Raw genomic sequence first — 27,066 nt, 5'->3', positions numbered from 1 at the left:
AAAACGCGGAACTATCGGAGAAACCAACATTGCATCAACCATGGCTCACTTTTATCTTTGTTTTGGTAAATATCAAAACGCGGAACTATCGGAGAAACCACCTTTCGATCATAATTGTTTAGTTCAATCAAACATATTATTATCTGTTACCTATAGCTTCTGGTAAAAAAAAATTTAATTTTTGTTTCAGCTAATAGAATTAGATGCATATCCTCATTCTCTTGAAATAAGATCTTTTTTGTGCTAAATTTATTCGTAAATAAAAGAGTTATCTATTATTACATTTTTAAATCCCTCCTATTCCAAAATCCTGTTTTATGGAGGTGTCTTGTAACTTATGGTCTATGGCTGCAATTAATTTCAGTTTTCTTGCAATGGATCACTATACAGGACAAAGGCAGGTGGAAAACAAAGCGTTTCTGCTTCTTTCGTGCTCTTTCTCTCACTTGAAGGATGGTGATTTTCTAGTTAACAACATTGATCGTATATATTTTTGCACCTCATGGAAATTAAATTTTACAAATTTTACTTACGAGACTTGTTAAGAATACCTGAAAATTAGACTTTTATTACCGTTTTGAAATGTGTGTCGTATACATATTTGGTCCTTTATATTGTTGGGAGGTGCTCCAGACATAGAAAACTGTAGATGATGTAAATTTATAACATAAAGGCTGATTACAGGATTCGAACCAAGCCCATGTTCACATTAAGTTTGTGAGAAATTTCATTTGTCTTCAATATTCCTAAATTGGTTCTTTATTTTTTATAATCAACGATTCTGCTGAATGAATCATTGGTATGTGATTAGAGCTCTGCGTAGGGTTCTTTTTATGCAGTTGCTATAGATATAACTTTTATTATACATAAATATAAATACTAATGATATACATATTCAAACATAACAATAACTAGAGAAACATTATAGTAAAAATCAAACATAAACATAACATAAAGACATTCGAGTTAATACCCGAGGCAGAACCTTCATAGTCTTCAAGTAATTCTTCAAGATCTGGTTCAAGATTATTATTGAAACCACTTGGTGATGGGTTATCGTTAGGTGAAACCATAACTTCAGGAACACCACCATCAGGAACAGCAGTAGTGTAAACGACAGGTACCACGGTTTGATAGGTTTGTCCATCAGATACAAATGTGGTTGGAACAGCACTAGTGTATGTGAACACGTTAGGATCTTGGAGGAGTTCTTCTTGTTGTTCCAAGGAAGGGTCGTTGGAATTACCGGAAGAACTGTTTGGATTACCAGCAGGACTATTTGGATTACCACCAGTAGATGGAACTTGGAGTTCTTCTTCTTGATATGGATTGATACCAGGTTGAGTGTTACTATTATCAGATGGATCATTTGGATTAGCTGGGGTGTTTGGACTACCGGCTGGACCATCAGGGTTAGCTGGAGTATTGGAACCTCCACCTGGGTATTGAACTTGAAGCTCTTCTTCTTGTTCTGGAGTAACACCTGGATAATTAGGATCCACAGGAGCATTAGGATTAACTGGATCATTTGGATTGACTGGGGAATTTGGATTGCCACCTGGGTATTGAACTTGGAGTTCTTCTTCTTGTTCTGGAACAACACCTGGGTAGTTAGGGTTGGCTGGAACATTAGAGTTGGATGAATCATTTGGATTGCTACCTGGATAGTTAGGGTTTGCTGGATCATTTGGATTACCTCCTGAAGGTGGAACTTGAAGTTCTTCTTCTTGATCTGGTGTAACATTTCCTGGAGTAGTTCCTCCTGGTTGTGGACTAGTGGGTGCTGGTGGGTAAACTGTAGGATAAGTAACTGTAGTAACATAGACAGTGTTAACACCAGTAACTGTAGTAACAAATGGTGGAGGAACATATGGTCCCATGACAGTAGTTACTAAAGTAGTGTCAGGGTATACAATTGTAGTAACAACACCTGATGGGACGTACAGATTTGTTACAGTGCCAACATACGCGGTATCGGGATTACTAACTGTAACAACAACTGGTGGAGGATTGTATGGTTCCATAACTGTTGTGACATAGGTAGTGTCAGGTCTGGTAATTGTAGTAACTACAACTGATGGGTTATATGGTTCAGTAATAGTAGTAACATAGGTAGTATCTGGTCTCGAGACTGTAGTGGTAGCTATGACTGGTGGGTTAAATGGTTCAGTAATGGTTGTAACATATGTGCTATCAGATTCTGAAACTGTAGTAGTAATTAAAACTGGAGGTGGATCAATATACGTAGTAGTCAATGTCAATGTCAAAATGGCTGTGAAGTTTGGATTAGAAGGATCAATACTTGTGGTAGTAATGATTTCAGTCAAAGTTGTTGCTAATGGTGGAGAATCCGAAACTACGTGCGAATGGCTTTCACTAAATGTTTCAGTAGTAGTAACTTGAGTATTGGCAATAGTTTCAGTTTCAATCCAAAGAGTTTCTTCCAGGGAAATCGCGGTTTGATCTATTGTAGATGGTGTTGCTGAATAAATAGTAGAGTCGGTAGTCGATTCCATTTCACCTGAAATCATTTCATCAGAAGAAGTGAAAATCTGTGAATGTTGCGAGAACAGTTCTTCACTAGACAAGATAATGTCTTCTGGGGCTGAATCTGTGACCAAATTTGTTGTTGCAATTATTGGAGTTTCAATGTATTCACTAGAAATATCATCTGAAATTAAAGTTGTAACTTCTTCATGGGGTATGCTAGCATCATTAGATGTAACTTCTGAACTCTCAAGAGTAGAAAAGGTATTCTCCTCTAAAGACGAAACAATTGTTTCAGGATAAGAGGTGTTTGTCTCTTGCGAATACAGAACATCAGTGGATTGCTCCTTATGAGATTCCACATTTGTAATTTCTTCTTCTTCAATAGGGTCGATTGTTTCAGCTGGAGTTGGTGCTGTTATAGTATCTTCAACTGACGTTGATGTCAAATCTTCATCGTCAAATGGAGCATTCAGTATTATAATTTGGAGAGGTACTGAAGCTGTGGTATATTCTTCTTCTTCTTCTTCAAACGATACACTGAGGGAGGTTGATTCTTCATTCTCTGAATCGGTCATCGAGGATAACTCCAGAATGGTGTTGTCTTCTTCAATGATTCGCCAACAGATAAGACCCAAATCAGCATTTCCATCTTGAGGACAATCATGAATATAAATAGCTGTCTCTTGTTCATCTCTCTTTGTTGGAGGTAAGGAGTTTTGAGATTGTGGTGAAATAGCTCGTTGTTGGGTATCATCAACAGTCCATTTATATTCAACCTGGAAAGGTGTAGTACAAACATAATCTTCATCGTAACTGCCAGCTTCCATAACCCAATGTACCAAAAAGTGGTGAGGTGAATTGTCTAGTTTTCCATTTAATTCACGACTGTAAAGCAATATAGTATCACCAAGATAATTGTTAGCAGTTTGAAGACCAGTGAATTGAATAGAATCTATATTATCGGTTGGCAATTGAGAATTGTCAATCTTAAATTCAACTTCCACTTCATAGTAATCTTCTGATATCTTTTTAATAGAGCGGAATTCAAATATTTCTAAATTTGGGAAATTATGGTTTTCTGAGAATTCTCCAAATGATATTTTACATTGAACATCGTCAAAAACTTCTTCTGGTACATCTTCCTGTGGGGGTGGGAAATCCCCTGGTAAGAAAAGGGTTGGTAGAATAGTTACTGATGGTTGTTCGCTTAGTGAGGTGGTTTCAGTGGTGTCTGTGATTGTTTCAGTGGTATCTGTGATTGTTTCCACAGTCAAATCAAATTCTTCGTGTGTCGATTCACTTGTACCTTCAAGGATATCAGATGTTTCTTCCATTTCTAAAGACGTAGTAGATTCCTCCTCCTCCGTTAATTCCGAGTTTTCTTGTAAAGAAGTAACTATTTCTTCGATTGGTGCTTCTGATTTCGAGCATTGGAGATCCCAACATTGAAGAGGAACATCTCCATTTTTACAATCGTATACATAGTCAGCCACAACTTCAAGATCCGAAGAGGATAATCCATTTTGTTCATCTTGGTCTAAGATGTACATATATTCAACCTTTAATGGGGGTGCACAGACTAGATCTCCTTCTATATTTGCCATCATTTGCCAGCGAATAAAAAAGTGATAAGGTGAGAATCCGAGAAGGTTTATGTTACGGTTATAGTCATAAAGCACACCAGTAGAAAGATAATTGAAAACTGATCCTCCATCTGCAACATGAAATCTTACATACTGTAATTTAGCATTGGATATAGGAGAAATTTCAAACTCTATTATTACTTGATAAAACCAGTCTTGAACCCTTTCAATTTCGACAAACTCAAATGTTTTTAATTGGGGGAAATTCTGGCTTTTGGAATGTTGACCAAATGTAACATCGCACTTATCTTCAAGGATTTGATTGGCGCAACTTGTGTAAGTAGGATGGGCCCAGTTACTAAAACTAGTTTCGATTGTGGAAGGAATTGTAATGATAGGACTAGATTCAATCAGGACAGTGGTGGACACAGCTTCTTCTGAAGAGAAATTTACCTCGTTTGTAGAAATTGTAGTATCATCTTCTGGTTCTTGTGGTTTCATAATTGGTGGTGGATCTGGAAGTTCCTCTTCTTTACAGATTTGAATCCAACATAATTGAGGGGTGTCGCTGGGGAAGTTACTTTCTGGACAAGCATGATAGTATTCAAATATTACTGGTGGTCCTCTTTTATTCATAGAAACTTGACTAGCCCCAGTGTAGACCACTTTAAAAGGTGTGGTACAGACCTTTTCATTATTAAAGACATCAGCATCGATAATCCAATTTACTGAAAAGCGATAAAATTCACCTTCGATCTGGTTAATCCCCTTGTCGAGATCATACAAAATCTCAGTCCGTTGTGGATCATAGAGATCCACTATTTGTATTGATTCCACCTTGGGCATGAACTTAAAAGCTATAACTTCGTCAATTTTAAAAGAAAAATGAAGAAGATAGTTATACTCTGATAATTGTACCGAATCGAGGATTTTAAACTCTTTTAAAATAGGATAGTTGTTTTTCATGGCATTACCACCTTGTTCAATATAACATTTTGGTGTAAACTGGTCATCTCTAAAGCAATTCTCTGCACTTGCTCTTAAAAACATATAACCAAGTAAATAAAAGATAAAAGTAAATTGCAACATTGGGAATTTGTAATGTAATGGTTGCTGCAAAAAAAAATATTAAGATGCTGTTTAGTACATTTGGAGTTCAGAAATGGGAACACGTTAATATATATATACTCTCAACAGGAGGAGATTTTCAGCAATTCGGTAGAAATGTAAGAGGGTAGCTTCCCCAAAAATATCAGTTGATATTAGTTAAGCCATTTTTTTCGAGACATATTACATAGAAATTTGGGATGACCATTGCCCAGCCAAAGAAAAATAATAGGTACGTATGATTCTATCAAAATATTAAAAAAATAATAAATCGTATGTATTCAGGATTGGAAGTATGCCATCAACCGCCTTGCCGGCTGACGTAAGTCAAATCCTGATCATTCTGTCAAATAATTTTTTTTTCTTAAAATAATATTTTTTTTTCCCACTAATTTCGGTATGCGCCGTAGAAATAGAAGCTAACTAATTTATGCAAAAGAACATTCTTTTATTTTTTAATAGATGAATTGGAAAGGCGCAATTAACTAGATTTTAGATTTTTCCAAACCGTTTTTAGTTGGAAAGATGCGTTGTGTTTCTTGAACAGACTGTTTAATTTCCAGAAGGTTTTCAATATAAAATGAAGTAGAATATCTAGTTAAGAACTACACGCTATAATATTTGTTCTGGTTGGAACTAAAACAAATAATTACTAGTTTATGGATCATATTGTAGATACTAGGTGGGGAATAACTAGTCATATTTTATGTAGATGATTGATTTGAATTTTTTTTTTTTGTAAGATCGAGTGACCTAATTTAGAACCCCCCTCAAAAAAAAAAAGAAATTCTTGAACATGACCATTCACATTATTAATTTGTAAATGTCGTAGTGGAAATGAGCTCATACCTTTCTTCATTATTACAATTGCTTTCACTATCTCAGTCTCCTTATTGAAAATAGAAAACATGACTGGTTGGGAAGAGGAATGCTCAATCATTTGGTAGTTCGTATTTAGGAGTCAAACACTAGCATCTCCTATTCTACAATTCTGAATGTTTTTCTCACATTATTAGTAGTCTTTGCCTGTCATTAATCTCTCTCAAATGAATGTGCATACTTAGAAATAATTTCCTAAGCTGGATTTCTTGCTAATTTCAGAGATGAATACAAAGTTTTCGGACGTAGTCTTACATGAACACCTGTAAGTAAATTGTAATAATATGCAGGTGTTAGTTTATCTACCTATTCCAAGGAAGACACCAACTTTCAACATGTTATTAGAAGCTGTTACTTTATTTGCATGTTATTTCTATCTTAATATTCAGACAAGAAGAGATTTACTATTGCTTGCAAGTGATAAAATTTAATATTACTTTCTAGGGTTGATTGTATTAGGTTTCTTAATTAAGCATGAAACTATGGAAGTTTTGATAGCTAATGAATGTTCTTGGATTAAAGGTTGAACTTTTAAATTACTCAGCAATTTTAATAGGAATCACAATCTTTCAATGCAGTGATAATTCTACTCTAAATTAATAAACAATCTTGTCGACTTGTTGAATATTATATATATTCTTGTTATTTTTACTAAATTGCTACCCTAATCAAATGTTAAATATATAAATTACTACCAGTTTTCTTAGATAACTTTTATATCTATACATGTACAAATTTAAACTAGACAAATATCATAATGGAAAACAAACATAAGCAAATAATAAATATATTTGATTTAGAGTTAGAGGATGAGCCTTCAAATTCTCCAATCAGATGGGAGTTTGTTCCCAGGGATCCTTCCGAACTTCCAGAACCAGATTCGGCAGGTAAATTTACAACTTCTGGAATATCATCTGCTGCAGTAGAGGAATGTCCAATTGCACTTGACGTTACAGATGAACCTCTTTCCGATCCTATAGTTGTAGGTGTAGTATGTGTTTTCACGTTAGGATCTTGATATAAAGGAGGACTATTTGGGGTTCCGGAGGTAATAGCTGGATTAAGTGTAAAACTTTCGGTCTTGGTTTCGGTGTTAGGGTTGCCATTAGAAGATGGTACTTTCAATACAGAATTGGCTATTCCTCCAACTGGGAAAGATTCTATGTATCCTGGCTGAGTTTTAGTACCAACTTGTGGGTATTCTTCAGGATCAAGTTGAGCCGTGGGGCCTGTGGTGTCGATGTTGGAGACTCGGTTTTCTGGGTCCAGAGGATAATATACACCAGTATTAGTGTTTTGACTGTTTGCTATTTCACTCTTAGCACCCAAAATAGTTGTTACAAAGGTAGATTCGGGATGTATGACTGTACTAACTATGGCTGATGGATAAGTTGATTGAGTACTTGTTGTATCATATATGGTGCCAGATCTTGACATAGTGGTTACTGTAACTGGTGGATTGAGTACACCAGTTGCAACACTACCTGACTCATTTGTGGTCTTTGTGGTTTTAGTGGATGGACTATTGATATTTGGGTTAGATGTAGTTGCCAGTAATGATATCAATGTCGAGAAAGTATTGATATTGGTAGAATCAACGGTAGGAGTATTAATTGCCTCTGACAAACTTTCGGTTACTGATTCAGGGTTCAAAGTCGCGTGGGAAGTAGATCTAGTGGAACTTTCTGTTGCAGAAGAATCAGTTCTTGAGCTGAAAACATTTTGGGTCTCAGTTTCAGTAACGGGAATTATAGGTTGTTTACTTTTGGTGGTAGAATCTTCTATATATGTTTCAGTTGGTTCATTCATACCTGTTTCATTGGTCCATGTAATTTCCAGAAGAGTTGGATCTTTGATATCAGATTTAGTTCTATCCGTATATGACTCCACTGGACCTTCTGTTACTATCTCAGTCTTTTCTTTGGTATCATAAATATCTGTAGTCTCTGAATCAATAGTTTCTACTGTTTCATAAGTAGAGTTCACTTCTGATTCGCTAGAGAAAATTTCAACAGTACTTTCTTGATCAGAATTTATACTAGATGAATCAGTACTACCTTCTGTTGGCTGAGTACTTGCTTCAGTTGGCTCCATAGTATCTTGACTGGCTTCGGTGCTGTTTGATACATCTGACTCTGTCTCATTGGTAGGATCTGTTGGTATTTCACTGTGATCAGTGGTTTCATAATCGGATTTGGTAGTTGACACTACATCAGATGATTTATCTACTGAATCTGTATTGGTTTCTAGCGAATCTGTAGTGGTGTTAGCTTCAGATGGATCTGGAGTATTATATGTTGTAGGTTCTTTAACTTCTGTAGTTTCTCCGCCTGGGTATGTGGTTTCTTCAACTGAATTTGTTGTATCCTCTGCAACATTTGTTGATATATTTGGTTCTGAAGTTTCCTCTGAATCACTTGTTTCTGTGTTGTCATTGATGGTTTCATTCTCTGATTCTGTAGTATCAATTGGATCTGGTCTGGAAGAAACAATATCGGTTGTCTCTTCAGCTGTTGAAGTGGGTTCTACTGATTCTGATATGGTTACAGATATAGTTTCCGATATTGGTTCTTCTTCTGTTGTTGTTTCTCCTATTGTTGTTTCTCCTATTGTTGTTTCTTCTGATTCTGGAATCAGAGATGTTTCTATTTGAGTATCAGTGTTAGTTTCATCAAGTGGTCTAATACATTCTTCCTGCCAACATTGTAGTGGTAAATCTGAATCACCTTCCCGGTAGTCTTCTGGTGTACATCCATGAACATATGTAGCAGACTCTCCGTTGTTCCAAGAATATATGATCACAAGGGGTGTGGTGCACGTAATATCATCGATACTTTGTGCTTCCATTACAAACGACAAGTAGAAATGGTAGAGAGACCCTTCGCTAAGAGGATATACTGGTAATCCTCGGGAGTAAACCATAATATACGTGAGATAGTTATCTGGTGTATTAATTTCTGGAATATTGATTACATCTACTGCACTTTCTGGAATAACAGAACTGTCAAGTTTGAATTCGATAACTACCTCGTACGAATTGTCTTGAATCCATTTAATAGATTCGAATCGGAATATTTCCACCGGTGGTACTCCACTATCAGTTCTGTCTAAAGTAGCAGTACATACGCTATCTCCGTTCCACAGGCTTGGACAATCTATTGGTTCTGGTAAATCTGTTCTTGGATAATTAACAGTCTCAGGCTCATCATCTGTTTCCGAAACTGTTTCTGTTTCGGTTGCACTAGTTTGTTCAGATGCAATATTACATTCTTCCGACCAACATACATTTGGTAAATATATCCATTCTGAATCACAATCATTTCCATACATCCACGTCAGGCCATCTGACGCTTGATACATTATGTAAAACTGTCCAATACATGTAAGCAGGTCCAGAGTTTGTACTGACAGTGCCCATGATATGTAGAAGTGATAATGCGATCCACCAGAAAATACGATTTGCGTTTGAGTTTCGGTACCGTCACTCATTAATTGGACAAAGTATACATTGTACTCGTGCCTTTCTGGGATTATTTCACTGTTGAGCTTGAACTCAATAATTGCTTCGTATACATCATTTTCTAACCACTTGACAGATACAAATCGAAAGATTTCCACATCTGGAGAACTGAGTTCATTGCCATTTTCCAAACAGTTATCTGGTACAATTTGACTAATCAACAGATCTGGACAATTCACTGGCTCTGGGAAATCCGTGTTTGATATAGTATAAGTGGATACTTGTTCTGTGGTGGTTTGCTCTGTTGTTTCTTCAGCTTCAGTGGTTGTTCCAGGTTCGGAAGTAGTCTCCTCTGGACACACAGGATCCCAACATTGGAGAGGATAATAATAATTCGCATTACCTTCCGGAACACAATAATGAGAATATTGCACTTCAGCCATAGTACTGGGAGTCATCCACCGGAAGAATATAGAAAATGGTGTTGTACATACTTGATCACCATCTAATTGTACTGTCATAGCCCACTTGACAAAGAAATGGTAAGGGGAATCAAACAGTATTCCATCCATGATAGCGTAAATCCAAGCTGGATCACTCGCATAAGGATCAGGTACTTTATGGTGTGTGATCCAGATTTGAAATAAGTTTGAGGGATCGATAGAAGTGTTCACTTTAATCTCAAGTGTTACTTCATATATCTCGTCACTACCAACAACTGGTCTAATAGAGACATATTCAAACTTTTCAAATTCAATACTAGGTAAATTGGCATTCATTGGAACTCCATCCAAAGGATCACACATACTAGTAAACTGCATAAGACAATCTTCAGTTTCATAACTGTATGTAGGAAATAACTCAATAGTTGTAGGATCAGCAGCTAGATCTGAATTAAAGGAATCGGTATCTGACTCCGCTAGAATCGCTAATAATAAGTAGAAAACAAACAATATTTGTTGCATTGTAAAATGGTCAATAATTTTAGTTGCAAATAATAAAATTGCATAGCAAGTTGGAACTTATCCATAAAAAAAAAGAGAGAATCAATGGAGGTATTTATGTTTATAGGAATTGAACGTGGAATGCATGCTTGTCAGGTATACTCGCAAATATTTTGAAGCGGACATTGGGCAGGAGCGCATCATAGAATGCCGCCGGCATATCTCCTGTTTATTATTTAATGGTCATTATATTTTTTACTGGGATAAGGCTGCAAGGCGGCAAATATATTCAAGGTAAATGTCTTTGGCTATCTGTTAAAAAAAATAGGACCCTAGTGAATGTAACCTATAAAACTGGCTTGGATTGTGCAAGAACTCAGCCAAACCTATTCTTGGTTTCGTAATTATAATGTGGCTAGGGTAGAAAGCTTAAATTTGTTTTTTGTTTCTATTGAAGATCCTGTTTGGGATGATGCTTGAGATCAAGAGAAAGTTTTTGTATGCACGAATCTGCACCATTTTTTCAAAATACAAATATTATTTTCGTACCAGTTCCAAAAACAAAAAAAGAAACCCCAGTGTTTGGAGATTTGGAGAGTAATATCCCAAAAATCATGGAGGCTTAAGTTTCCTAATTATGTATATATTGCCCCATATTGAAGTCATTTATAGTTGACAACTATTCCTTTTTTAAAATAAGGGGTGTAGTCCCGTTAGTTCTTTCCTTGTGCAAGTTTTCCCATCATCATTTAAAAGTATTTTGGAAGCGCAACACCACGATGATAATACAAGGGGAGCATTTGCCCAGAAGTATGTTCAAAATAGAATGTAAATCGAGTTCCCTGCTAAGAATAAATAATATTTTTTATTGCAATTTCTTGGCATGCACAAAAAATTCTTTACAAGAAAACTTATTGAAAAGAATGAATAAAAAATATATCATATTAATTGTGAGTTTCAAGTGTTTGGTGTCAAAAGAAAAACTTTGAAAACCGCCCTTGCATGCTAGACTCGGAGCAAACATGAGTTTATTAAAGTTTGTATCTTTGAGGAATAAGATAAAACTAATCTTACTAATGGCTGCAAATACATTATCTTATATCCAGTAGAAATGGATAAATTTCATCCTCAGATGATGGTCTAAAACTTAAAGTTAATTATCATGGTTTTTTTTAACAAGGTGGGACTAACAAAGTTGAAGCCTGATATCAACGGCTATAACTGCTGTAATATCTAAACTCAATAATATTACACATATTTTTTTTTAATGCATGACCCCAATATTCTCACAATTAAAAGAGACGATAAAATACAATGGAAAAGAAAAATATTTTGCGACAACTGTTGGAGTGTGGAATATATTACACATATGCGGGTTCCATGAGGAGTGTAAATCATAAAAAATATAATGTGTGTGCCATAGAGTTAAATCCGTGGAAATTTAATGAGAACATGATACGATAAATATTGATTCTAATTTAAACTGGGGCATATTAGAGCATATAAATAATAAATTGTAAGATCTTCAAGGATTAGGTTAAACAATAACAAACCCATACTTTGATATTTGTTAGCTAGACGATCAGAAACAAATACAGGAATCTGCTTAAATTTACATCTCTTTAATATATAAAAATTTTTGCCTGATGTATCTTCAAAAAAGAAATAATGAAACATTTCTTATCAACCAAAGCTGTGTGTTTTTATTATGTCTTAGTTATATATCAGCTATAAGAAAACAGCTTTGATTCGAAGTTTTATGTTGATAATGATATTGGGAAATTCAAAACTACAACCACAATGCAACTGATGAAGTATGAAATAGTTATTTGATTGAATTCAATCGTAAGCTTTCTGAAGTTAGTAATGTAGACGGCAAGATCTATTTATAAGATCTGGTTGTGGTGGTTCTCATACTACTATTTAGATAATAGATATATGAAGTCAACATAAGTTATAGTTTCATCAAAACTTATCTCAAATGGGTACAATACAGGTTTATCGAATACCTCGGCAGAGACAGGCTAGTGTTGAGACCATAAACAACAGTAAGGAAATCTAGCATTAGAGGCGTAGGGGAAAGAGATCGTTTTGAAAAAAAAGAAAAAAAAATGCGAGATACGACTCTACCGCACTTTGCACCATTTTGCATCAACTTGCATTATACACATGCGCGCATCACTATTGCATTACTAATACATAAAGGAGCTTAAATTTGCCTGTTGTGGATGACACAGAAACACATCTGCGTTGTACTTTATGTAATTGATTGTCAAATTTCTTGGCCCACACTCCACAAGCTTTTTTCCCTTGCATGGTACAAAAAGATGTATTTTTTTTTTCATTTGATCTAGGTCAAAATGTTGATTAGAAAGAAGGATGATGAGTGCTTGTGGCATTTCTTAAAAGAAGTTCCCGCTGGGAATTCCGACGGATAAACCATTGTTCGATCAGGCTGGCAGATTTTTGATCTGCTCGTGTATTCACTAGGTCAACTCTGTATGTATGTTGAAAAGCTTCTTCTCAGAGAGAACTCATGTAAGAGAATTTGCGATAATCTAGATCCAGCTTAAATAAAAGTACGTTGAATTAATGTAACAAAAGAGGAGAAGTCTTCACTTTAGAGTTCCGACGTGTTTGAGCTGATTTTTAGATGTGATACTGGAATACATTATTCATAGGAGCAAACTTTCCCTTCGTTGAAATGACATTGCCTTTTAGTGTGGGAAACTCCAGCCCGTGTTCGGCTTTAAACGATGAATCGTAGCAACATCACGTGGAAACACCCTGTTCAAAACAACAACTACAGCCGGAATAGTTGTCTTATATGAAATTCACACACCATCAGCTGACTGGTTGCACTACCACATTGGTTAACTTGATCTAGTAAAACTGTCAACAAAGAATATCAACACTAGCGAAATCATATGTTTGTGCGCTACCATCTTCAAGCCTTTTGTTCTAGAACAAACGGCGCCGATGATCTGATTAGAAAAAAAAAAAAAGAGGTTACAAAATTTTCTCTTTCATCAGCTGTTTCGTTAACTTTTCCCCTTTTACAACAGATAGAGTTCCTAGATTGTATAGAAATGACTGCTGACATCAATATAGATACTGCTAATTTAGAGCAATTAAGAGATATTCTCGTGAACAAATCAGGAGATGTCAAGTTGGCCAACCGATTCAGAGCCTTATTTAATTTGAAGTCTATAGGTGCTGATCAAACCGAGCAGCCAGAACAGGCGAGGAAGGCAGTTGAATATATTTCTGAGTGTTTCAAGGACAGCTCTGAGTTGTTGAAACATGAAGTTGCCTATGTTTTGGGTCAAACTAAAAATTTAACTGCTGCTCCTTACTTGCGAGATGTTTTAATTGACGATAACCAACAGGTTATGGTTAGACACGAAGCTGCTGAAGCCTTGGGTGCCCTTGGGGATTCTGAGTCATTACCATTATTAAAGAAGTACTTCGTTGAAGACCCTGCTTTGGAAATCAGACAAACCTGTGAGTTGGCTATTGAAAGAATTAACTGGGAAAACTCCGAAAGTGCAAAGACCGAAAAGTTGGAAAAGTCATTATACACTTCTATCGATCCAGCACCACCTTTAGCCACTGACCAATCTTCTTCCAAGATTGAGAAGTTGCAACAAATCTTGAACGACCAAGACAAGCCATTGTTTGAAAGATATAGAGCCATGTTCAGACTACGTGATTTGGGTACTGATGAAGCTTGTTTAGCATTAGCCTCGGGATTTGATGATCCAAGTGCTTTATTCAAGCATGAAATTGCTTATGTTTTCGGACAATTATGTAATCCAGTTACTGTTCCTTCATTGATTAAAGTATTGAAGGATGAAAGTCAAGCAGGAATGGTCAGACATGAAGCTGCTGAAGCTTTAGGTAGTATTGCCACTGATGAATGTTTGCCTGTATTGCAATCATTTCTTGAAGATAAAGAAGATGTTGTTAGAGATTCTGCCATTGTTGCATTAGATATGTATGAATATGAAAACTCTAATGAATTGGAGTATGCCACTGTCAACTAAGCTTTATATATATATATATATATACTTATATATGTTTTATTAATTCTATATGAACACTAATTGTTAGTTCTAAATCTATACCCACAAGAAGTACAAGTGTAAAACACGGTAGCACCTTCATCGGCTGATCTTAGTTGTAAGGTGTGATATGACATTTCTTCGTTACCACATTTTGGACATTTTTCTTTAATGGTGGCACCTTCGTCTAATTCGTCCTTCTTCAACGAGGTTTTCACTACTGATCTTGCCAGTTTTAATGTGGATGGGAATGCATCTTCACTTGAAGTTGTTATGACCTTTAAATTTGCAAATTTTGATTTTGGGTATGATTCATGGCAAACATGACATTGTATGTGAGAGCTTGAGCTGTGGGAGTCTAATAAATTACCACAATATGTGCAGAATATCAATGATCCAACGACGGACATGGTTTATATATATATATATGAGGTGTGTGAGAAGATATGGTGGTGAGTATATGATAAGATGGATGATAGTTCTTGGATAGATTAATCTTTTTTTTTTTCAATGAGATGAAGACAGTATTGCAGGTTAGCCCGAGAACTGCGAGGACTTTTACAGGTTAGGACCATGCGAGTATACAGCAGCAAATCCATCAGTTGCAGCAATAGCATGACACAGATGTCTGACTTCTGGGTGCTGTTGGTAACTGTTCTTGTATATCTGCAGTTTGCACCGTGCAAAGATGGTTACCAAAACTGATTTTCACGATTGTTTCACAGAAAGAAGGAAGCTGCAACGGTGTGGCTACCACCGACGCCGAGCTCTAAGTTTGCAAACTAGCACACTTGTGTTTACCATTCTACTGATATCGATTGCAAACGTCGTATAAACATTGGAACTTGCTGACCATCTAGTTCCGCTTATCACCACAGTATAGCGTCACATGACACACATCACATGCCATACATCACCTGACACCCATCACATGCTACACGTCACATGACTGCGACTTTTTGGGACGCGCACATCCGCGACGGAACGACATAGAAGAAAAAAATTTCTATGTTGGAAAAATACACCCATTAGCCCACTAGCAACTTATATATCAATCAACATGGCTGCACAAGGTATGCCAGATTTATCCAATGCCATAGTGGCACAAGATGAAATGGGTCGTCCTTTCATCATCGTTCGTGACCAAGGTAAAAAACAAAGAAAGCACGGAATAGAAGCCACCAAGTCCCACATATTGGCTGCCAGATCTGTTGCCTCCATTGTCAAAACCTCATTGGGCCCTAGAGGTCTCGATAAGATCTTAATCAGTCAAGACGGTGATATCACCATCACCAATGACGGTGCCACCATCTTAACACAAATGGATTTGGACAACCAAATTGCTAAATTGTTGGTTGAATTGTCTAGATCCCAAGATGACGAAATTGGTGATGGTACCACCGGTGTGGTTGTTTTGGCCAGCGCATTATTGGATCAAGCCTTGGAATTGATCGAAAAGGGGATCCATCCAATTAAAATCGCTAATGGGTTTGACGAAGCTTGTAAGATTGCTATTGACCAATTGGATAAAGTCGCCGATGTTGTTCCTATCGAAGACGAAAGCTACTTGTTGAAGGCCGCCAAGACTTCCCTTGGTTCCAAAATCGTTAGCAAATCTCACGATCATTTCTCACAAATGGCTGTAGATGCAGTTATGGCCGTGGCTGATCTTGAAAGAAAGGATGTTGATTTCGAATTAATCAAGATTGAAAAGAAGGTTGGTGGATCCATAGAAGACTCGTTATTGATTAAAGGTGTGCTATTAGACAAGGATTTCTCCCATCCGCAAATGCCTAAGCAAGTTAAAGACTGTAAGATTGCCATTTTGACTTGTCCATTTGAACCACCAAAGCCAAAGACCAAACATAAGTTGGATATCTCCACCGTGGAAGAATTCAAGTTATTGCAAGAATACGAAACGAAAAAGTTCCAAGAAATGATTGATTTGGTTAAACAATCAGAAGCAAATGTAGTTGCTTGTCAATGGGGGTTTGACGATGAAGCCAATCACTTGTTGTTGTCCAATGGCTTAAATGCCATCAGATGGATTGGAGGTTCCGAATTGGAATTGTTGGCTATCGCCACCAATGGTCGTATTGTTCCTCGTTTTGAAGATTTGTCTCCAGAAAAGTTGGGTTCTGCCGGGATTGTCAGAGAATTGGAATTTGGTACCACCAGAGATCGTATGTTGGTGATTGAAGATTGTTCAAATAGTAAAGCTGTCACTTGTTTCATTAGAGGTTCTAACGAAATGATTACTGCTGAAGGTGTCAGAGCATTGCATGACTCTCTTTGTGTTGTGCGTAACTTGATTAGAGACAACAGAGTTGTTTACGGTGGTGGTGCGGCCGAATTGACCTGTTCTCTTGCTGTTTCTGAAGCTGCCGATAAGCAAAAGGGTATAGATCAATATGCGTTCAGAGCATTTGCATCGGCCTTGGATACCATTCCAATGACTTTAGCTGAAAACTCTGGTTTGGACCCAATCGAAACTTTATCTCATTTGAAATCAAAGCAAGTGAATGAAAACAGTTCAAGATTGGGTGTTGATTGTCTTGGAAAGGGTACTAATGATATGAAGGAATTGTTTGTGATTGATCCATATATCGGTAAGAGACAGCAATTGTTGTTGGCCACTCAATTGACCAGAATGATTTTAAAGATTAATGATGTTATCATTAGTGGAAAAGATGAATATTAGAGAAAGCAGTTTGTAGAGTTACTTTATAAATAGGTTTTAATAAAGGTTTTTAAAGACGTATAACCTGTAATATGATCTGATTTGCGGCATTAACATCTTTAACTACAATTGACAATTGTTTTTAGCAACCGGTATTTCATATTTCTGTGTTTTTCGATCTAATTCAATCGCTATTTCTAACGCCTAAAAAGACAACGAATACGAACAGCAGAGTCAATAAAGTTTGGTTAGAGTGATTGAAGGACGCGACCTAGTGGTGATTTGTTTGAATGTGTCTGACAAAGTGGTTGCTTTCAGCATTTTAGTATAATTTTGCAGAATTTCCAAATAAATAGTTGCAAAAAAACAACAAATACACTACACTGTGCAGAATGGAACAACTCTGGAAAACTGTGCATAGAGTAGCTTTCTTTTGGGAATTAGATCAATCTGATCACCTCTAGATAATGCACATACACAACTGACTGTATTATGTATCGATCTTAGACAATTTCAATCAGATTTGATGGTATCGCAACTGTGCAACCCTTGACCGGAAATGGGTCATTCTATACGGAAAACAATCACGTGAATGTGACGAGAATGGCACGTGACTAAACCCGACCAATTCTCGCGGTCCGAAATCTGGTAGCGCGCCCAGGTCGTGCGCCGGCATTCAAAAAATCGGCAGTGCGTTCAGGTGGCCCAAAAAAGGAGGCCAACTGGGAAATCACCAATTTCATGCTTATATACCATTCTAAACCCTCCTCAACTACATCCAGCATTATCCATAGAGATCAATCAATTTCAATTGGGCACAGCTAGTAGTAACCTTTCCAACATTAATTGAATCATTGTATTAATATAGTTATTAACCCAACTTTTCATTCCATTTCAATTACCCCCCTATCGATATGAGTAGTATTGGAACGCCGGCCGTTGTCATGGACAATGGTACCGGATACACCAAATTAGGATTCGCCGGTAATGACGCACCATCATTTGTGTTCCCCACCGCCATTTCCACCTCAACAGCTTCTTCCAAAACTTCCAAAGGTGGACCAAGATCCACTAACTTGGCCTCCAAACGAGGATTGGAAGATTTAGACTTTTATATCGGAGACGAAGCCCTTGAGGCAGCCAATGGACCAAACTATAGTTTGTCTTATCCTATAAAGCATGGTCAAATCGAAGATTGGGATCAGATGGAAAGATTCTGGGAGAGCTCCATCTTCAAATACTTGAGATGTGAACCGGAAGATCACTACTTCTTGTTGACTGAACCTCCTTTGAACCCACCGGAAAATAGAGAAAGCACAGCGGAAATTATGTTTGAAAGTTTCAATTGTGCCGGGTTGTACATTGCTGTCCAGGCAGTGTTGGCTTTAGCTGCCAGTTGGACCTCTCCAAAGGTTCAAGACAGATCCTTGAGTGGTACCGTTATCGACTCGGGTGACGGTGTCACCCACGTTATCCCTGTTGCTGAAGGTTACGTCATCGGTACCGCTATTAAGAACATCCCATTGGCCGGAAGAGACATCAGTTCATTTATTCAACAATTATTGAGAGACCGTGGAGAAGCCGACACTAGTTTGCAAACTGCCGAAAAGATAAAGGAGCAGTTTTGTTATGTTTGTCCCGATATCGTGCAGGAGTTTTCCAAGTTTGACCATTATCCAAAGGAAAAGTTTGCTCAATACATTGTCGAATATACCGATAGAAACAAGAAGAATATCGTTGATGTTGGTTATGAGCGATTTTTGGCACCGGAAATCTTTTTCAATCCCGAAATTTGCTCTTCCGACTTTTTGACCCCATTGCCAACTGTTGTAGACCAGGTCATCCAAGCTTCTCCTATTGATGTTCGTAAGAAGTTGTACAAGAACATTGTGTTATCCGGTGGTTCAACCATGTTCAAGGACTTTGGTAAGAGATTACAAAGAGATTTGAAGGTGCTTGTCAACGAAAGAATTCACTTGAGTGAACGTTCCAGTGGAGCTCAAAGTACTGGGGTTGAAGTTCAAGTTATTTCTCACAAGAAGCAAAGAAATGCCGTTTGGTTTGGTGGTTCTTTGTTGGCGCAAACTGCTGAATTCAAGAGCTACTGTTACACAAAGAGAGATTATGATGAGCAAGGACCAAATATTGTTAGAAACTTCTCTTTATTTGCTGTACCATAGACTGTAGGGATACACAAATAGCAAAATATACATCTAGATGTCGACATTGTTGACGTAGCCACCCCAAAGGGTTGATGGTGGGCAGGTAATAAAAAAAGGGTCGTGCACTTTGACTGAAATTGAGATAATAAACTGAAGTGACCGCCAACCTGAATTGGATTTATCAAGCCAACCTCTTTTAATCCATTCACTCTCATACTCACAAACACTCGAATCTGTCTCCAATATGTCATCATCAGCTACTGCAGTTGCAACTACAGCACCAGCAGTTCAGGTGGTGGACCCTGTATTGAGCCAGATCTTCAACGGTTTGAAATCGCCCAGGGAAGAAGAACGTTCACGATACGCCCTTGAGCTACGCAATTACTTGACTTCAATGGCCCGTGATTTGCTGTCTGAGCAATTCAACCGTCTTGACGCCGACATCAACCGTAAAATCTTTGATTTATTGCATCTAGAAGAAACGTCACAGATACTTGGTGGTATCGCGGCCTTGAACGCCTTGATTGACTTTGACTCCGGTGTCGGCAAGGAAAACGCCAGTAAGACAGCAAGATTTTCCAACTACTTAGGTTCATTGATTTTATCAAACGAATTGATTATCATGAAACAAGCCACGAAAACTTTGGGTAAGTTGTCAACCTTAGGTGGTAACCTCACGGGAGATTTCGTTGACTATGAAGCTAAACGTGCCATTGAATGGTTGAGCGATAACACCAAGCAACACGAAAACAGGAGACACGCAGCTATCTTGATTGTCACAGCATTGGCAGACAACGCCCCTACATTGTTGTACCCTTTGATTAACGACATACTAAAGCATTTGTGGGTACCCATAAGAGATCAAAAGTTGATTATACGAGAAGATGCAGCATTGGCCCTTGAGAAGTGTATGATCATTATTTATGACCGTGACGTGAACCTACGCAATCATTGGATCAAACGTATGATTGACCAAGCTTCTAAATTGTTGAATGAAAATGATATATCGGACGCCAGCGATGCCAATGGAGGGGCCCCGGGAATTACGGCAGCCACGTATTTAATTCCGTCAGCCTCTAGCTCCCAATCCACGGAAAATATCCATGGTTCATTACTCATATACCGTGAATTACTCAAGTTCTACCGGGATCCATACATCTTTTCCAAGTTTGACCAAATGTACGAGAACACTATCTTGTATAAGCATCACAAACTAGCGATCATAAGACAAGAATTGACAAACATATTCCCATTGCTTTGCAAAGTCAATACCGAGTTATTCGTGGAGAAGTACCTTCATAGAACGCTATATTACTACTTGTCGCAACTTAAAAAGTACAAGGGCCAACACAGCGAGACCGCCAATGGTGACAAAAGTGCAATTTTTAAAAGCATTGGTTTATTGGCATTGGAAGTGGGGAACCAAATGGCAACGTATTTAGATGCAGTGTTGGACAATATAAGAGAAGGTTTGTCATATGCTTTTAATGCTGGTGTTCAACTGATCTTGGCTAATGCAGTATCTTCAAATGAAACTCCCAATATCAACTTAACTCCATCCAGTTCATTAACCTCAGGATCAAAGTACACTGTGAGCAGAAGAGAAACAGAACCAGCTATATTTGATTGTATTGGTAAACTATCAATATCAGTAGGACCGGCATTGACTAAACATCTACAACGAGATATCTTAGACATGATGTTTGCCAATTGTTCATTATCACAACACATGCAAGATGTTTTACAGACACTCATCACAAATATACCCACGTTGACAAACCTTATTAATGAAAAGTTGCTTAATCTTTTAAGTTTAGTACTATCAGGAAAAGGGTTCCAACCTCCTGGGTCGCCATATGGATCAGTCAAGGTCAATGCATCGCTCGCAAGAGATTGCCGTTTGATTATGATTTCTCGTGATACCGGTCTAAGTATAAACAATGTCTTGTTGAACCAAGAACAATATGAACGGTTAGACAGTCAGATTTTAATTCAAGCATTACAGATGTTGGCATTTTTCCAATTTGAAAACTATCAATTGAACGAGTTTGTAAGATATTGCACCATAACGTATCTTGAACATAGCAATCCTCAAGTCCGGTTAACTGCTACTGTGACATCATGTGAGATTTTCGTCAAGGATCCAATCTGTCAGCAAATCAGCGCCAATGCGTTGAATGCCGTTAATGAAGTTTTGGGGAAATTGCTTTCCATTTCAATCACTGATCCGACACCAGAGATCAGACTACAAGGATTGAATTGTTTGGCCAATGCTGGTAACTTTGACCCGCAATTATCCCAGGCTGACAATGTTCGATTATTATTTATTGCATTGAATGATGAAGAGTTTGCGATAAGGCAAGTGGCGGTACGAATCTTGGGAAGGCTATCATCAATAAATCCAGCATACATTGTTCCTTCATTACGTAAAACGTTGATACAATTGTTACAGAGGTTAGAATATTCCACCACAAGCAGAAAGAAGGAGGAGAGTGCAATTTTATTATCGTTGCTTATTGCCAACTCCAAAGAATTAGCAAGACCATATGTTAAACCGATAGTAGAAGCATTGATCACCAAGGCTAAAGATCCAAGTTCATCGGTAGCGTCAAGTGCAATTAATTGTTTAGGAGAATTGGCGGTTGTTGGTGGTGAAGATTTGAAACCATTCATCCCAAGCTTATTACCATTGATATTAGATACATTTCAGGATCAAAGTTCTTCGTATAAAAGAGACGCGGCATTGAAAACATTAGGTCAATTAGCATCATCTTCGGGATATGTTATTCAGCCACTCTTGGATTATCCACAATTGTTGGGAATGCTTGTAGGAATTCTCAAGCTGGAAACCTCGCCTAAAATAAGACGAGAAACAGTAAGGTTATTGGGTATTCTCGGTGCACTTGATCCATACAAACATCGTGAAGTTGAACAGAATTCGCAAAACATCCCTGCAGAACAAAATGCCCCTTCAATCGATGTAGCTTTGTTGATGCAAGGAATGTCACCATCCAATGAGGAATATTACCCTACAGTAGCTATAACGAACTTAATGAAAATCTTGAAGGATCCATCGTTGAACATCCACCATACAAAAGTCATTCAGGCTATTATTTACATATTTCAAACTTTAGGTTTAAGATGTGTGTCATTTTTACCACAGATCATCCCAGGAGTTCTCAATGTCATGCATACTTGTCAACATCCAATGTTGAAGTTCTACTTTCAACAGTTGGGAGCAATGATATTGATTGTGAAGCAACATATCAGACCATTCTTGAATGATATATTTGAGGTTATAAAGGAGTTCTTCCATACCCAGCCTAATACATTACAAGTAGTTATCATAAATGTGATTGAATCCATTTCTAGAGCATTGGAAGGTGAGTTCAAGATGTATTTGCCAGGAATTTTAACATTATTGCTTGAAGTTTTTGAGGAAGACAAATCACCCAAGCGTACACCTTCATCACATGTGTTGAGAAGTTTTGTCGTGTTTGGAAGTAACATTGAGGAGTTTATCGACATCATTGTCCCTAATGTAGTGAAGTTATTTGAAGTTGGTCCTATAGAGTTACGAAAATTGGCAATAGAAACTATTGGTAGATTATCCAAGAATGTCATGTTGAATGAAATGGCTTCGCGAGTAATTCATCCGCTCTTGCGAGTGCTCAGACAAGGCAATGATGAACTTAAGGAATCATGCATTAATACGTTGAGCTATTTATTGATACAATTGGGTTCCGAATTTACAGTGTTTATTCCTGTCATCAAGAAAGAAATCTTGCAACAAAAGATCCATGCACCAAAGTTTGAACTGTTGGTTAGTAAATTGATTAGTGGAGATCCCTTGCCGCTTCATTTGGATATCTATAAGGATTATGATCAAAGTAGTTATGATGTTGCTGATTCAGATATGCCTTCTAAGAAGTTGCCGGTTAATCAGAATGCGTTAAAGAATTCGTGGGACGTCAGTCATAGACGGACCAAAGAGGATTGGCAAGAATGGATTGGAAAATTGAGTAAAGAATTATTATTGCAAAGTCCTTCCCACGCAATCAGAGCCTGTGCCGGTCTAGCGTCAGATTATTACCCATTAGCCAAGGATCTCTTCAATGCCAGTTTTGCCAGTTGTTGGAGTGAATTGTATTCCCAGCACAAGGAAGAATTGGTGCAAGCATTCTGTATTGCCCTTTCATCACCAAGCAATCCTCCAGAAATCCATCAAATCTTGTTGAACCTTGCTGAGTTTATGGAACACGATGATAAGTCATTACCTATTGCAATCACCACCCTTGGACAATATGCACAGAGATGCCATGCATTTGCAAAGGCATTACATTATAAAGAATTGGAATTTTATGAAGAACCCACGACACCAACTATTGAGTCGTTGATTAGTATAAACAATCAACTACAACAATCTGATGCTGCTATTGGTATATTGAAACATGCTCAATTACACCACGATTTACAACTTAAGGAGACTTGGTATGAAAAATTACAAAGATGGGATGATGCATTGAATGCCTATAATGAGAGGGAAAAGACTGAACCAAACAATATGGAAATAACCATGGGGAAAATGAGATGTTTGCATGCACTAGGAGAGTGGGAACAACTTTCTGAGTTGGCTCGGACCAAGTGGGATAGTTCCAGTAGTGATATTAAACGGAACGTTGCCCCTCTTGCCGCTGCATCTGCATGGGGGTTGGGTCAATGGGATAGAATGGATTCATATATCAAGGTTATGAAACCAGAGTCGCCAGATAAAGCTTTCTTCAATGCTATTTTGAGTCTTCATCGTAATAATTTCGAAGATGCTTCTAATCACATCTTAAAGGCGCGTGACTTGTTGGTTACTGAAATTACTGCTTTGGTTAGTGAAAGTTATAATAGAGCTTATGGTGTTGTTGTTAGAGTGCAAATGTTAGCGGAATTGGAAGAAATCATCAAGTATAAGCGCTTGCCACAAGGATCAGAGAAGCGGGCTATTATGCGCAAGACTTGGAACACTAGATTGTTGGGATGTCAAAGAAATGTTGATATTTGGCAAAGAATGTTGAAAGTACGGGCATTGGTAATCAAACCTAAACAGGATATGGATATGTGGATCAAGTTTGCTAATCTTTGTCGAAAGTCAGGAAGATTGAATTTAGCAGAAAAGTCTTTGAATTCGTTATTAGAGGAAGGATCACCAGAAAACCCTTCACGTGCTCCTCCACAAGTGGTTTATGCCCAATTGAAATATATGTGGGCCAAAGGTCAACGACCAGAGGCATTACGTCATTTAGTTGATTTCACCACCAGAATGTCCCAAGATCTTGGCTTGAATCCAAACGATTTGATAACTCAACCATTACCATCTGAAGGTCCAGGAATACCCAAGCATGTTGAAGAATATACCAAGTTGTTAGCTAGATGTTTCTTGAAACAAGGTGAATGGCAAATTGCATTGAATAACAATTGGCGTACCGAAACATCAGAAATTATATTAGGTGCATATCTTTTAGCTACTCATTTTGATAATAAGTGGTATAAAGCATGGCATAACTGGGCACTTGCCAACTTTGAAGTTATTTCATTATACACTAGTCAAAATGCCGGCAACAGTAACAAGATTGAGATTGTTGACCAAAATGAAACCTCAGCCAATGGTGACGATGAGCTGCAAGCAAAACAACCTAACCAACCCAATATCATTCCTATTGAAGCGGTTCAACGACATGTTATTCCTTCAATCAAGGGATTTTTCCATTCTATCGCCTTGTCACATTCTAATTCATTACAAGATATGTTGAGATTACTTACATTGTGGTTTAAATTCGGTGGTATACCAGAAGCTGCCCAAGCCATGACCGAGGGGTTTAATATGGTGAAGATTGATAATTGGTTGGAAGTTATACCTCAATTAATTTCTCGTATCCACCAACCAAACCAAATTGTTAGCAGGTCATTGTTTGGATTATTGACAGATTTAGGTAAAGCACATCCTCAAGCTTTGGTCTACCCATTGGCTGTTGCTATTACATCCGAATCTGTCAGCCGTAAGATTGCTGCACAATCAATTATTGAAAAGATTAGATTACATTCTTCTACCTTGGTAGATCAAGCTGAATTGGTCAGTCGTGAGTTAATTAGAGTTGCAGTTCTTTGGCACGAACAATGGTATGAAGGATTGGAAGATGCTTCTAGACTATTCTTTGGTGAACACAATACTGAAAAGATGTTTGAAGTTTTAGAACCACTTCATAGAATGTTACAAAAGGGACCGGAAACAATGAGAGAACAGGCATTTGCCAACGCATTTGGCAGAGAACTCGCTGATGCATACGAATGGGTTTTGAATTTCAGAAGAACCAAGGATATCACAAACTTGAACCAAGCATGGGATATCTACTACAATGTTTTCAGAAGAATTACCAGACAATTACCACAATTGGTAAGTCTTGAATTACAATTTGTATCACCCAACTTGGAAAGAGCATATGATTTGGAGTTGGCACTTCCAGGTACTTATGAAGCCGGGAAGCCCGTGATTAGAATCATTCGATTTGATCCAACATTCTCAGTGATTTCATCGAAACAAAGACCAAGAAAGCTTTCTTGTAAGGGAAGTGATGGTAAGGACTATCAATATGTTTTGAAGGGACATGAAGATATCAGACAAGATAATTTGGTTATGCAATTGTTTGGATTGGTAAACACATTGTTGGTGAATGATCCAGAATGTTTCAAGAGACATTTGGATATCCAACAGTATCCTGCTATTCCTTTGTCGCCCAAGGTTGGTTTGTTAGGATGGGTGCCAAACAGTGACACTTTCCACGTTTTGATCAAGGGATATAGAGAATCCAGAAGTATTATGTTGAATATTGAACATCGTTTATTACTTCAAATGGCTCCTGATTATGATATTTTGACATTGTTGCAAAAGGTTGAAGTTTTCACTAGTGCTTTAGATAATACCAGAGGTCAAGATTTGTATAAAGTATTATGGCTCAAATCCAAATCATCCGAGGCTTGGTTGGATCGTCGTACCACTTACACTAGATCATTGGCAGTAATGTCTATGGTTGGGTATATACTTGGTCTAGGTGATAGACATCCATCGAATTTAATGTTGGATAGAATCACAGGGAAGGTTATTCATATTGATTTTGGTGATTGTTTTGAAGCCGCTATTCTTCGAGAAAAGTATCCTGAAAAAGTGCCATTTAGATTAACAAGGATGCTTAATTATGCCATGGAAGTAAGTGGTATTGAAGGGTCATTCAGAATCACATGTGAACATGTCATGAGAGTGTTACGAGACAATAAAGAATCATTGATGGCTATTTTGGAAGCATTTGCCTATGATCCATTGATTAATTGGGGGTTCGATTTCCCTACCAAGGCAGTTGCCGAAGCCACTGGTATTAGAGTGCCTCAAGTGAATACAGCAGATTTATTAAGACGAGGACAAATTGATGATCGTGAGGCAGCAAGATTACAAAAGCAGAATGAAATGGAGATTAGAAACGCTCGTGCCGCCTTGGTTTTAAAGAGAATCACTGATAAATTAACCGGTAATGATATCAAGAGACTTAGAGGATTAGATGTTCCTGCCCAAGTGGATAAGTTGATTCAACAAGCTACAAGTGTTGAGAATTTGTGTCAACATTATATTGGATGGTGTTCCTTCTGGTAGTAAGTTA

The 27,066-nt window shown here is 37.6% G+C and overlaps 6 protein-coding genes across 6 annotated transcripts; 4 read left to right on the top strand and 2 right to left on the bottom strand. All coding sequences in view use genetic code 12, as the record gives it.

Annotated features, from left to right (window-relative positions):
• Positions 1–911: 911 nt before the first annotated feature.
• Positions 912–5,162, bottom strand: SPAPADRAFT_49958 (uncharacterized protein; the record flags this gene model as incomplete). Its single annotated transcript, XM_007374485.1, has 1 exon — positions 912–5,162. One exon carries the CDS (start codon positions 5,160–5,162, stop codon positions 912–914), a length of 4,251 nt encoding a protein of 1,416 aa, XP_007374547.1.
• Positions 5,163–13,521: 8,359 nt separating this feature from the next.
• On the top strand, positions 13,522–14,509 carry SPAPADRAFT_150589 (deoxyhypusine monooxygenase; the record flags this gene model as incomplete). The annotated part of the gene is made up of 1 exon (XM_007374484.1): positions 13,522–14,509. The coding sequence occupies one exon, from the start codon at positions 13,553–13,555 to the stop codon at positions 14,507–14,509; it is 957 nt and encodes a 318-aa protein (XP_007374546.1).
• Positions 14,510–14,531: 22 nt separating this feature from the next.
• Positions 14,532–14,992, bottom strand: RPA12 (DNA-directed RNA polymerase I core subunit; the record flags this gene model as incomplete). The annotated part of the gene is made up of 1 exon (XM_007374483.1): positions 14,532–14,992. One exon carries the CDS (start codon positions 14,935–14,937, stop codon positions 14,566–14,568), a length of 372 nt encoding a protein of 123 aa, XP_007374545.1.
• A 570-nt stretch (positions 14,993–15,562) lies between these two features.
• Positions 15,563–17,287, top strand: CCT5 (chaperonin-containing T-complex subunit; the record flags this gene model as incomplete). Its single annotated transcript, XM_007374482.1, has 1 exon — positions 15,563–17,287. One exon carries the CDS (start codon positions 15,588–15,590, stop codon positions 17,226–17,228), a length of 1,641 nt encoding a protein of 546 aa, XP_007374544.1.
• A 684-nt stretch (positions 17,288–17,971) lies between these two features.
• Positions 17,972–19,429, top strand: ARP3 (actin-related protein 3; the record flags this gene model as incomplete). Its single annotated transcript, XM_007374481.1, has 1 exon — positions 17,972–19,429. The coding sequence occupies one exon, from the start codon at positions 18,122–18,124 to the stop codon at positions 19,385–19,387; it is 1,266 nt and encodes a 421-aa protein (XP_007374543.1).
• Positions 19,430–19,613: 184 nt separating this feature from the next.
• TOR1 (phosphatidylinositol kinase-related protein kinase) lies at positions 19,614–27,059 on the top strand (the record flags this gene model as incomplete). The annotated part of the gene is made up of 1 exon (XM_007374480.1): positions 19,614–27,059. One exon carries the CDS (start codon positions 19,614–19,616, stop codon positions 27,057–27,059), a length of 7,446 nt encoding a protein of 2,481 aa, XP_007374542.1.
• Positions 27,060–27,066: the final 7 nt, after the last annotated feature.

Source organism: Spathaspora passalidarum, assembly GCF_000223485.1.
Source record: "Spathaspora passalidarum NRRL Y-27907 unplaced genomic scaffold SPAPAscaffold_3, whole genome shotgun sequence".
Classification (NCBI taxonomy): domain Eukaryota; kingdom Fungi; phylum Ascomycota; class Pichiomycetes; order Serinales; family Debaryomycetaceae; genus Spathaspora; species Spathaspora passalidarum.
This window is presented reverse-complemented; position numbering and strand designations above follow the sequence as displayed.